Source organism: Drosophila obscura, unplaced genomic scaffold, assembly GCF_018151105.1.
Source record: "Drosophila obscura isolate BZ-5 IFL unplaced genomic scaffold, ASM1815110v1 contig_1, whole genome shotgun sequence".
Classification (NCBI taxonomy): Eukaryota; Metazoa; Arthropoda; class Insecta; order Diptera; family Drosophilidae; genus Drosophila; species Drosophila obscura.
Genome location: NW_024542679.1, coordinates 8,662,825 through 8,676,086, shown reverse-complemented (window position 1 = coordinate 8,676,086; position 13,262 = coordinate 8,662,825). Strand labels below are relative to the sequence as shown.

Genomic DNA, 13,262 nt, shown 5'->3' with positions numbered 1-13,262 from the left:
TACACGACCTTTGATATGAGCCATATACATATACACATGCGGCATGTGGCAAGCGAATCTTACGCCATACGTGGGCTCGGGGCAAGGTCTCTTTTAAGTAGTTTCCCCATTGTGGCCACACCCGGAATTTAATCGTGCGTGAAATAAAAAGAAATTATGTTAAAAGCTCCTTACCAGCTCCTCCTTCTTCGCTGGAAGCACATTATATAAAAATCGATTCGGCTTTTATGATAAATTTACGCCCAATTTGTCGGAGGGGCTCGTTCCGTTCCGTTCCGTTCTCCCTCCCATATCCATCTCGCATTACAATTTTCGGAAAACTAATATGGAAATTAGCATTTTAAACGTATGAATACACGCACAATTAGGTTCATTTCATTAAACCTAAAAAAGAGACACATCCACCCTCCCCTCTTTCTCAAGGTCTTCCAAAGACAGCCACAGCCTCCGGAGCATTCGCGCGCGCACTGCCTTAAGGCGAATCACACACACACACACACACACACATCCCTGTGTACATGTGTGCTTGTGTGTGCCTGCTTGTGTGCTTGTGTGCGTGGCTTATTAATTATTCATTAGTTCGTATTAAGTTGGCGATATGAGGCGCAGGGTCTGCGGCAAGGTAGGCAGGCTGGGTCAATCCGAACGGGAAACCAGTAGCCGGATCATCCACAAGCTTGAGCCTCCTGCTGCTGCGAACTGTTTCCACAGCCAAATGTTTGGGGAAGGCGCGTGCAAATTTATGGCGAACCATTTAAGGCGCTGATGATGTGGAAGACGACGCTGGGGATGAATCGAGTCGGCGCACCCGCTGAGGGCGATGGGCGATGGGGATGCCAACTTCCACCACAAGGGCAGTGGAGACGACCCAAAAGGAATTTGGTTTTTGTGTTTTCGGGCTTGTCACCGCTTGCTGTGGTGCATACATTCGGGCGCATAAATTTCCCCAAGCGATGCGTGTGCGTGTGTGTGCGTGAGTGTGGGTGCGGGATTTCGGAATTGATTTGATTTCAAAATGAGTTGGAATTGAATTTTTTCTGTCGTCGACAAAACGTTTGAAATTGAGTTTTACGGCCAAATTAGGCGAGAGACCCCCAATTCCCGTTCCCCGCCCCAAAAGAACTGATGATTTCCTTTCCCATTCCCCATTCCCCATTCTCCCTCTTGGGCCACATGTAGCGTAAATTTAAGCCCGTAAATCATTTCACACACTTGCTTTCTTTCCGGACTTTCCGGCTAGGGTCACAAAGGTGCGCATGGGTCCAACGGCGCAAAGGGTGAGCCTGGCGAGCCCGGCACGCCCGGTCTGCCCGGCCTCCCTGGACAGGCTGGCCAGCCGGGTGGACTCGAAGGACTCTCAGGACTCTCCGCCAACGGCACCAAGGGCGAGAAGGGCGAAAAAGGCATGCGAGGCCGCCGCGGAGGCACTGGCTCCACGGGGCCAATTGGGCCGCCTGGCAAGCCAGGCGCGATGGGCGATATTGGACACTCGGTAAGCACTGTACTGTAGTGAAGAGGATTGCCACTTGCAACTTTCGCCTGCACACTGCTTTCACCCATTTGGGCCCTGCTGTTATTGCTGCTGCTGTTGCTCGTGCTCCTCCTGTTTTTGGTTGAGGCGAGAGAGAAAGAGTGAGTTCAGGTAGGCAGAGTTACGCCAGCAGTGCGTAGTTCGTATGACATATGCCTGATCATCAATGTTGAGTATTTTTGTGTTATTTTATTCAAATTAATGTACTCAGAAAAGTTATTAACATAAGGGAAATTTTTTAGCGTCTTTTTCTGATAGTTTTCTGATAGTTTTCTGATATTAAAATCGAAATAGAATAAACTGCAGGATGTGTGCACTTCGATTACACTCGACTAAATCAGATATAGTTTTCCCTTTTGACAACAGGCAACTTTTGGCCGCATTCGCAATGTAGACAATCAGGGCGGAAAAAGAGGAGTAAGAGATTGGGCCCAGACAGAGGCACGGACTGAGTAAGATGCAAAAACGAAAGCGGCACACAACTTGGCAAAATAAACTCAAACGAAAAGTATTTTAAGTGCATTTTCATCACGGCTATTCAGGACGCGGCAGTCAGTGCACGATTCCAATTGCAGTTTTACCCAGAAATTCCGCCATTATTCCGCAATAACAACACTAAGCAAAAGGCAACACCAACAGCAACAGCAAAACATCAGTGGCAACAACAGCAGTGGCACACTGGCAAACTGGCAATAACAGCTACGTATACAGCCATGGCAGTGGCAACAAAGAGTAACTTTCCTTTTTGGCCGTGTCTGAGTCAGTGAATCGAGAGGCGAGAGGCGCGCGTGTGCCTCTCTGTGCCAACTGGCATCGCTTACCGCTTCAAATCAGAGTCAAGCAACGTATTTACATGGACTGCAGCGTCGGAGTGGCGGCCAAAAAGGAAAACTTTGGCACAATTGCCGTAACGGAACCGAACGAGCAACGGGGAAAACAAAAAGCGTTGCGACTAGAAAATTGTTGCACTCCAAACGGCAAAAGTTTTGGCCATAGTTCAGCTTGCCCTAGTGGGCCCAGGCGTGGCCATTGCCTTAGCTCCTGCTCGTTTGCAACAGACATTAAATTCGTGCGGCCGTTGCTGCCAATGATCTTATAATTTTACACGAACTTTCCCACTTACGGCAAGTCGAATGTGATTTTTGTTTGCCACGTGCCGCCGCACAGCCATATATGAGTTTACGTATACGTAATTTTTGGCACAGTAATTTGCAGTCGTTTCAAAAATTGCACGTATCTAATGAACTCAAAGATCTAACATCAGTCTTTGCTTATAATCCCCCGATTTAATCGATTCACAGGGCCGACCTGGCATGACAGGCCCAAAAGGTGAGCTGGGGCCAAAGGGCCCCAAAGGAGATGCTGGCGGTCGCGAAGGGGTAAGTCCTTTTCCAATCGGGTCAATGGTGATCGATCACATCACCAAAACGACATCTTTGCTTGCAGCCCAAAGGTGACAAGGGCGACACGGGCCAGGATGGACGCGACGGGCTGCCAGGACCACCAGGGCTACCCGCCTCGGGCGGCGGTGACGGCGACAGCAGTGGAGTCCAATATATACCAATGGCTGGCCCACCTGGGCCACCGGGACCGCCTGGCCTGCCCGGACTCTCGATATCCGGCCCCAAGGGGGAGCCGGGCGTGGACTCGCGCAGCTTCTTTGGCGACGCCTCCTACTACGGTCGACCAGGTGAGTGGGCCCCGCCGCGAAGGTGTCGGGCCAGGTTGTAAATATGAATAGTTAGGTGCCTGTAGTTGTGCCTTGATCAATCATACAATATCTGTACATAACTAGCATTCTCCTAGCCCGAATCAAACCTAAAACCAAAAACAAAACAAAAAAATCTATCAATCCAAATCATTTGTATCGTACTCGCCCATCAAGGTGCGCGCTCATCTTTAGACGAACTCAAAGCCCTGCGAGAGCTGCAAGATCTGCGCGATCGGCCCGACGGCACAGCCGGTAAACGAACCCACTAAATCTCTCAACTCCATCCACAGTAGCCGTAGCCACAGTTTTCCCCCTTTGAATGCCATTTGAGTGTCGTGTCATTTGAATTTACCCGTAGGATGACTTTCCCTTTGGGCCACACCACACTCCCACTCCCACTTCCACTCCCAGTTTATTGCCGGCATGCCTCAACACACACTCATACACGTAGTGCATGGAGCGCGCTGCCTCCCATATTTGCACATCATCATTAGCTCATTTTGGCCCGTTGATAGAGTACAACATGTAAACACTTTGCGTATTCCAGTATTTTAACACCGTCATGACTTTTTACCCGTAAAAAAAAAAAACACACGAATCATCCACCTACATTATGTTATATTTACTGGCAGCCTGGAGAGTTCGAAAATATTTGGCATACTTTAGATAAACCTCTTTTGCTTGCCTTTTGTTATGTGCAAATGCCAGCATGTAAAAAATAATAATTACTCAGGCTATAACTCCTCAAATCGTAGCATATGTATTTGGGGGTCAATGAAAATGTTTACAAAATAAATTCGGATATAAAAAGTTGGCATGTTAAGGATATAAATTTATTTATATTCTGAATCATTTCAATCATGGCTGCCTTTAAGACTTTAATAAATAAGAGTGCTTTCATTTTTATTTTCCATTATAAATTCCTTGCAACAAAAAGCTTGATGTTTTTTTTTTTATTTATAGTCATTATCCTCTTTTTTCACTCTATTTTTCCTCTATTATCCTTTATCGCTCTTGAAATCGTCGCTTGTTTTAAACTGTATTATCATTAAATTGAAATTTCTTAAATCACTGTGGCCATGTAGCACTCAGGGATATCGAATATAGTTTTAGGCCCATTTGTGCTGCCATATAATGCATATTCCATCCTTGCAGAAGCTCCGCGCCAGCCGGGACACTCACATAAGCACGAAGAAGCCTTGGGGCCTGCTGTGGGCGAGGAACCATACTTTTCGGCCTCATCGTCGAACATAAACATGAAGATTGTGCCCGGCGCAGTCACCTTCCAGAATATCGATGAAATGACAAAGGTGGGTCTGGCCCGTCGGATAACCTCCCTTAGATAAATTTGGAATGTGCCATTTATTTTTAAACGCTTTATATACTCGTGCGCGTATCTTCTGCAGAAATCGGCACTCAATCCGCCTGGAACGCTGGCCTACATCACCGAGGAGGAGGCGCTCCTTGTGCGCGTCAACAAGGGATGGCAATACATTGCGGTGAGTCCTCCGGTTGGCATTGGGATTGGGACCTGGATCGGCGTTTAGGCTTGGGTTTGGGTTTGGCGATTGGATCCAGGAAGGGAGCTGGATTTGATTTCTGGCTCCTAAGCAAACAGCCTAAGTGTGGGTGGGTGGCACTTTTAAAATGCCAAATATGACAAGAGCTGAGCACGTTGGCGGGCGGTTATTATTTTATAGAGCCAGCTCCGAGCGGCTGAGTGATGTTCCATTATGGCCATATGCCCTCGAACCGAACAGAAGACAAAACCGAATAAAATGCATATAAAAATAGAAGAGCAGAAACGGTCCCCGCTCTTATTTATTTATTTTTCTTGGCTGCCATAAAATAAGGTTTGTTTGGTATTGCCCCTGTGTCGACTCCACTCGACTCGACTTGACTCGACTCGTTTTTTATTTGCACATTAAATGTTGCAGACGTACGGACTGATTGCCCCATGGATTCGCATACGAGTTTGGTACGAGTATGTGCGTCTTCCGGGGATGTCTGGGTGCGTGTGGCCCGTTATTCAATTATATTGACTTGAGCTTGGCTTTTCACTTGTCCCAGTTAACGGATCCAAGAACATCCTCCTCACACTCAAGGGGGAGTTGCAGAGGACATATGGCATGTGGCAGGCAATTCGAGGGAGAATACACAAGCACAGTCGCTTCGACAGCAGCTTTCAAACATTTATTGACGAAATATAAAACATGCATCCAGCAATCAGGAGGGACCCGGCAACCCGGGTACCCGCCTTGGAGTCATAAATTGCCGTTGCAGATTAAAAATAATATTAAACGGAAATCGAAGGTTTTATTATCGTTTCTTGGACACTCGTGGCAGGGCCCTCCATCCTACTCTCTAAATTCGCCAGCGCCACATGTCAATTAATCTTTCCTGTCGCCACAGCAGGCTCTGGGCCAAGGTGAGCAGCAACTTGCCACTTGCCAATGGCCAATGGCCACTGGAAACGGGACCCTGCTACATGGCAATTTGCCTCGCTCAGCATTTGTGAAGGATTCTCAAATTACACGCAAAATTGCTCGATTTCCCAGAAGCTTGTTAAACATTAAAGTGGCCGCAATTGCTGCTGCTGCTTGCTTCTTTATTGAAATCCAAAAAATGGGGAAATGAAAGAGAAAACTAGTGCCTGCCTTTGTGCCCAAAATGTACAATATTCTCAAAATTGTGTAGAAAAAAATAAATGAAAAAAAAAGAAAGAAAAAAAAAACTGCTCAAGATTCGATTTCCACTTCCGTTGATGCAAGGCACAAAAGCCTTCACAGCGGGGCCAAGGCACAGAGCTGGTTGCTGGCTGCTGGCTGCTGGCTCCTGATTTCTGGCAAACTGTGCCTGCCTGGCATGTGCATAAGGCGGCCCCGAATGAAACTGAAATCTCTTGCCTTTGACGGCAGCATTTAAATACTTTTGACAACAAAAACCCCAACACGGGACCATGAACTGTCAGGGCGCAGGGTAGTCACTAGCTCATACTCGTACTCCCACTCGTACGGGAGCGGGAGCAAAGCCCCTTTGTTGCCCTACTAACTGGCATTTGCATTTGTGATTCGTCTGGGCCTCTACACAGCTGTCTGCCCGAGATACTCCTCGTACTCGTACTTTCTTGTAGCCGAGGCGCTAGCCTAATTAGATTTCAGTACACGAGTCGACTACTTAAAGTTCAAAATAGTAATTAAAACTTTTGTCAGACGACGACGACGACGATGGCGGCGGCGGCTGCGACAACGCCAAAGTCAGACTTGGGGACAGAGCCGCGCATTATGGCACGACAGTCGAGTGGATGGCAGTCGAAAATTTGACCCTAATTCCGTACAAAAAAGCAAGCGAAAGACTGCTGCTGTTTGCTACATATTTCGCTACACGTAATGCAAATATTTGAGCAAAAGTTTCAATACGAGAGCGCTGATTTCATCTCATAATGGGGCGAGTGCTGGGCTCTTTGCTCCCTGTCCTTGCTGAAATATTAACTACTTTGAAAGGGTTGTGTCGCTGTCTCCGCCGATGCCGATGCCGGTGCTTGTGCGGGTGTATATTTGTGCAGAGCTCTTGTTTTATTAATTACAAATTCGTCAAACGCTTGTTTGTCTGCCTGCCTCTTAATTACGTTCTCACATTTAATTCCCGTTTGTCTCCTCCATTTTATTTTCTTTTTTTGTACGCAGCTGGGAACCCTGGTGCCGATTGCCACGCCCGCGCCGCCCACCACTGTGGCGCCATCGATGCGCTTCGACCTGCAATCGAAGAATCTGCTGAACAGTCCACCACCCCCGCTCAACACGCCCACGGTGAGTGCCCCCCCACCCCACCATTGTTGCCTACAATAAGTATATACATATATACATACTCGAATTTATGTATGATTGTATGTATATTTAACATTCTGTCCCATCGGACAATGACATTGATGCAGAGAACAATTGAGTAGTGCTTGAAATGGGATTGTGAAATCAGAGCTCCGTCTGTGATTCCCTTTGAATTATGCATATTATACGAGGAGAGAGCGAGCGAGCGAGCGAGTTAATTGTACTCGACTTATCCACGTTGAAATATGAATAATTCACGAATTCGCGCTCCAAACTTCGCGCGGTTCAAGGGCAAGCAAACACTCGTATTGATTTGCCTGCATTAATGTCGCTAATCTAACAAAAACTTGCATTGCGAAACTCTAACTAAAACCCATCAGAACCATTCATACTTGTATGTAAAAGTGGCAAAAGTATTGTTCCTAATTGCATAATTGATGCGCAGTCGAAGACATACGTAGCGAAACAGTGTTGTTAATAAAACCCTACTAAAACCTATCTATAATTAATTGTCGTTAAATGCAGTTTACCACCGCGCCCGAATACGAAACGGTAATTAAATCCATAATATGGCATACCATACAGTATCGTAGCGTAGAGTGAAAGTAACCAAAAAACAAATTCGAATAACTCGAAATATTGTAAAATTAACGCACACACACACACACACGCACACAATCGTTGAATAAATAATTTGATTTTGTTTGCTGGTCAATGAAAATATTTCTAATTAGCGAAATTGCATTTTGAGTTCTGTTGCACACGGAACAATTGGTGTAGTTTGATTTTCTGCTTTTGTCTCTCTCTCTGTCTCTCACTCTCTGTGTGTTTTTCGCCCACCCACCCATTGGCGGTTTTGTGTTCTCATTCGACCAATCCAATGGAGACTTAGACGAGACGATTGTCTTTTATCCATATTGAAAAACGTTTTATATGTACCTACCACTATATGTGTATGTGATGATTTTGCTTTTTAACTAGACGCTTCTTGATTGAATTTTTTTTGTCATTTGTTTTTTTGGGTAATCGTTGAAGCTTTGTTCTCAACGCATCTCCTATGAAAGCACAGATGTTGGGAGCTCAACTCCTTCTGTGTGTTTTTGGTGTTTGAATGCGAAACTTTCATTATTATTCACGAATATCTCTATTAAATTGAATATATTTTTGCCCCCAACCTACTCGGCTGCGTCTTCAAATCAAAATTAACGGGGATTACCAACGAAATGCCTTAAAATATGAAATTAAAATCACATTTCTAGTGGTATCCGCGAATGGTGAGTCCTGAATTTCAATTACGTAAGAATCGACCTTTGTGCTCCCGTCTTTATGAGTGTTTTACCCCAGCCCCAAGACAAGGAAGTTTCGCTTTAATTATTTTCTCTATCCCGTATTCCCCTTCCCCTTCCCCACCGACAGCATGCAGACAATTATTTGAAATATTTTACTATACATTACATCCACTTATCATTTTTGCGAGTCCTTCCCCCATTGTTGTTCAAACAATTTCTGGCTATTAAATTCTGTATTAATTGGATCTTAAGCTGCTTGACTTGACATAAATTCCGCATTAATTTCCTGACATATTTCCCATCTTCGCTGGAACAGCTCCGCGTGGCCGCACTGAACGAGCCCTCCGTCGGCGACCTGCAGGGAATCCGCGGCGCGGACTTTGCCTGCTACCGGCAGGGAAGACGAGCCGGCCTGCTGGGCACCTTCAAGGCGTTCCTCTCCTCCAGGTGAGTGGCACGTCGAGTGTGTCTTATCTTCTTCTAGATTTGTACGCGTATTAGCCGTGTTTTCGTGCTTAGTTTTGGCTCTGGCATTAAGCCTCCGCGCAATCCGAGCGCACAGCCTTGCAGCCGTGTTCGGCATCGCTCATACGCCACGTTGCTGAGCCGACACTCGGGAAACTCATTAGTTGGCGCATAATCTTGCTATCTGGGCGAGAGCTAAGGGGAACAGGGCTCAAAATATGAACAAAAGCTTCTGAAAACAATTTCGTGCAATTTATTTACACAGCGCCAGCTGAATGGGAGGCAAGAGAACTCCGGCCGGCAGGGAGGGGCTAAATATATGAGCGAAAAACATGAATAAATAAGCGAATGCAGGTGGTGCGGGAAACGCACGTAGCACCTGCCTGCAACTCAGACTTCTTTTGATGGCCGTTTTTGTTTGCTCGCATGTAATTGCCGCTATACCGTATGATGGCCACAACCTTGTAGTGATCCTTGTAGTACTAGCACATAAATGCTGAAACGCTGAATTTCGCCCACAGGGTACAGAACCTGGACTCCATTGTCCGTCCGGCTGACCGGGACCTGCCAGTGGTGAACACGCGCGGCGATGTGCTCTTCAACTCGTGGAATGGCATCTTCAACGGACAGGGCGGCTTCTTCTCCCAGGCGCCGCGCATCTACAGTTTCAGCGGCAAGAACGTGATGACGGATCCGCTATGGTAAGGCTGCTTACCATCAATCTATCTATCTATCAAAGAAGCAGCTGCTCACCATCTCTCCAACTGCAGGCCCCTGAAGATGGTCTGGCATGGATCGCTGCCCAATGGAGAGCGCTCCATGGACACATACTGCGATGCCTGGCACTCGAGTGCCCACGATAAGAGCGGTTATGCCAGCGATCTCGCCGGCCATAAGCTGCTCGAGCAGAAGCGCCAGCCCTGCGACGGCAAGCTGATTGTGCTCTGCGTGGAGGCCCTCTCTCAGGATCGGAAGCGGAAGAAGCGGGACGCCAGCGACAGGTAGTTACACGTGTACGAATTGGCATTATTGATTTGGCATTAACGTTTTATGGTCCGCCCAAACTTTGCTCATTATCCCCGTCCCCGTGCCCGTGCCCATTCCCATTCCAATCCCCCCCTGCCACAGTCACAGTCGCGGTCCCAGTCGCAGCCAGAATTTGGAGTTCCGCACAGCAGACGAGTATGCAGCGCATTTAGACGATTTACTGCTGTAAGCGGAGTCCCATGGAAGAACAATACCAAAACCATTCTCATACATAAAACAGGAACCAGCAGCGAAAACAGAACAAAAGGAAGAACAAGAACAAGGCAAATCACGGACACAGCACAGCACAGACATACCACACCACACCACACCCACATTAAATGTAAACGTAAATCATGGCCATGCATATAATCAGCGAATTCCAAACAGAAACCAAAAAGAGAATACTCAGACGACAGATGGAGGATGCATATAAATACATACAATATATTACACAAACGTACACGTTCGCGTACATAAATACTATTCGTAGGTAATACCTAATAATATACATATATTTCGAAATACGATACATACCATACATACATATATATATCAGAGATATATACATAGTATATCATGCATATGTACTTTATGTTCGGGACAAGGCAACAACAATTTTTGTACAAGCAGTAAAACGTATTCGTAGTTCGTAGTTTGTAATTTGTAATTTGTAACCTAATGTTAGCCCCTAAACTTGATAATGTAATTTTAGTAATTACGTAAGTTCGATCACAGAGCAAGGGCATCATCACTGGCATCACTACCAAGACGGAACAGCCCAGCCCAGCCCAGCCCAGAGGCCTCCAGGACCTGGACATACGCATTACTGGCCAAATTAGTCACCTACTTAGCTCGTACGGGATTGCACCACCCGGGGTAACATCCCGCATCCTACATATATCCCATATCCCATATCCCCACATGACTCTGTATATGCGTGTATAAATGTGTATTTTTGCCACAAGACTTCTAAGTGTGTGTAACTATAAGGAACCGATGGAAGGAACGAACGATACGAAACCGTTTTTTAAACAATCGCATGCATCCCACTCTAGCCCGTCTATAAGAACTTACTCGTACATAGGATATATACATACATACATACATACTTACAACTACTACGTATGTTTTATGAACGTGTTTTCTATACAGAGTCCTTCGTAGGTCAGAGATAGAGAGATTTTCTACAGTGTAGCGCGCAATTCAAACGAATACTCGAAGTCAAAGTTCGGATCCAATTTTTATATGCATCCGATGGGAAAAGTAAATTAAATTAAATTAAATTATATAGCCATTACCCAGCACACACACAAACAGAAACACAAACACAAATGCCTGCATATATCCGCAATTGTGTCACATATGTATGGAATATTCGTAAATTATTGAAATTCGAATACGGATACTTAACTAAATTCTAATTATAGTTAGTTACATAATTTCTTTTTGCATTTAATCAATGCATTTCCAACTAAAACATTGTAATGTAATTAAATGTAATTGTAACGACAGTTAAGGTAATAATTTAAACAAGAAACAACAAAAGCAAAACACAAATGGACGGTTAGATGGCAATGGAGTCAGCCAGAAGACGGCAATATAATACGAGTATATAAATATATATATATATTTAGTGAAATCAAAACTGAAGTGGAGAACAGAACAGAACCCTCTAGTCGTAAGCCTAAACTATGATAAATTATGATGAAATGAAAAGAGCATAACACAAATAAATGATAATATAACTTAAACAAATAATACGAAATAATAAAAAACTAAACTATCGAATGCACTGAAAATGGTTTTAATGGAGAGCATTCAAAGGGCAGATATATTGGATTCACACTCCTCAAACATGAACTGATATACTGATTGATTAACTGAAGTTTGGCATGGTTCGCTTTGAAGGTTAAAAGCTAACTATATGCGTAGTGTTATTGGTTTCGCGTATACCTTTGGACGTGAAATATTAATATCCATAAACACGCATTGATATGTATATATGGATAACCGGAAGCTGAACACTTCTGGCATTTCGACAAATCCCCTTTGGAACGAGACTGAATTGCTGTCTAAAATATTTGATGTGGCCCATACACATTTTTCACTAAATAAAAAACATTACGAATTCATCTATGTGGGCGAGAATGCCAAGAAATTACTTTGACTTTGATCAATATTTTTCATTTAACTTGGAATCAATTTTCATTTCCATACACAAATGCCACACAGACCGACCGGCAACAAAGCTTTTTACGCAGAGGGCAGAAAAAACAAAGAAAATGCTGCCCCATTCCACCGAATGAAAATGAACGAAAGTCTAAACCACGTGTACCTCTACCTGTACCTGTACCTGGAACTGTATCTGTATCTGTATCTCATCCTGTATCTGCATCCGTAGCCAGAGCGATGTTTGTCTGAGCCGCACGTTTGGTAAGCAATTTAAATAATTTTTCACTTGAATTAAAGCAAATGATTTCAAACAAAAAGAGCCGCGCGGTCCTCGATGCTCTGTGGAGCCATTGATGCTTTATGAATTTCAATGGCAAGCCAGCACATAGTTTCCCCCCCACATAGGGTGGGGAAGGGTCTCTGGATCCGGATTTGGTCGTTGCCACAGCGGCAAAACAGATACAGATACCAATAAAGATACAAATACAAATACATCTACATCTACAGATACAGATACTTATGCACGAGACCAGAGCGGCGCTGAGCCGGAGATGCGACTGTCAGGCAGGCCTGTCAGAAGCCAGCAAATAAGCAAACAAGCCAGGAAGCCAGAAGCCAGAAGCCGGGGAGTGCCAACAGTTGCGATTGGTCTTGGGATTGGCACTGGGATTGGGACTGGCAGAAGCCACAGTATTAGCCAGCAGCAGGAGCGAATGGGGAGGGCCTGGCAGGCGGATACGTCCGCACTTAGGCACAAAGCAATCAAACCAGATGAGCGGGATGAAATTTTAATTTAATGAATGAATACGAAAATGTTGTATTAGTTGATTAGCTGTGCGGCCAGAGAGAGTCGTAGATGGAGAGTTCGTGGTGAGCTCAGCCATAGCCTGGGTCCAGGCACCAACGAATAACTGGAAATTTTCAATTATAAGCCGTGCTGGAGGAAGTCTCTGGGTGGTCTCCGGGCAAGCAAACTTTTAAATTCCGTGTGCGGCTGACAATGTCATTCATCATAACACATTTAGCCGTGAGCTTATTAGATTCCACTTTTGTGCCCAAGCGCATTTACAAGTTTTCCGAGCTTGTTTTCCAGCTCCACACCACCCCGCTCCGCCGTTTCCCTGCCAAATTCACTGTGCTTTCTTTTTTTTTTTTTTATTGAAAGCTGAGCACAAAACAACCGACCAACAGCCAACTTTCTCCCAGCAAGCCACACAACTTACGCATCCAGCATCCGT

General features: G+C 45.2%; 1 protein-coding gene across 9 annotated transcripts in view; it reads left to right on the top strand.

Moving 5' to 3' along the window:
- The window catches only part of LOC111070480 (collagen alpha-1(XVIII) chain), a 52,958-nt gene extending 42,857 nt beyond the window's left edge, over positions 1 to 10,101 (top strand). For 2 of the 9 annotated variants that reach the window (XM_041592297.1, XM_022361062.2), the window contains 13 exons: positions 1,241 to 1,492; positions 2,833 to 2,910; positions 2,978 to 3,221; positions 3,417 to 3,494; positions 4,398 to 4,552; positions 4,649 to 4,741; positions 6,929 to 7,051; positions 7,595 to 7,621; positions 8,329 to 8,343; positions 8,675 to 8,805; positions 9,345 to 9,524; positions 9,594 to 9,824; positions 9,952 to 10,101. In XM_041592297.1, the coding sequence (XP_041448231.1) occupies positions 1,241 to 1,492; positions 2,833 to 2,910; positions 2,978 to 3,221; positions 3,417 to 3,494; positions 4,398 to 4,552; positions 4,649 to 4,741; positions 6,929 to 7,051; positions 7,595 to 7,621; positions 8,329 to 8,343; positions 8,675 to 8,805; positions 9,345 to 9,524; positions 9,594 to 9,824; positions 9,952 to 10,039 (1,695 nt within the window). In that variant the 3' untranslated portion in view covers positions 10,040 to 10,101. The remainder of the gene's footprint in view (positions 1 to 1,240; positions 1,493 to 2,832; positions 2,911 to 2,977; positions 3,222 to 3,416; positions 3,495 to 4,397; positions 4,553 to 4,648; positions 4,742 to 6,928; positions 7,052 to 7,594; positions 7,622 to 8,328; positions 8,344 to 8,674; positions 8,806 to 9,344; positions 9,525 to 9,593; positions 9,825 to 9,951) is intronic. The other 7 variants (XM_022361065.2, XM_041592301.1, XM_022361063.2 and 4 more) reach the window with 4 other exon arrangements.
- Positions 10,102 to 13,262: the final 3,161 nt, after the last annotated feature.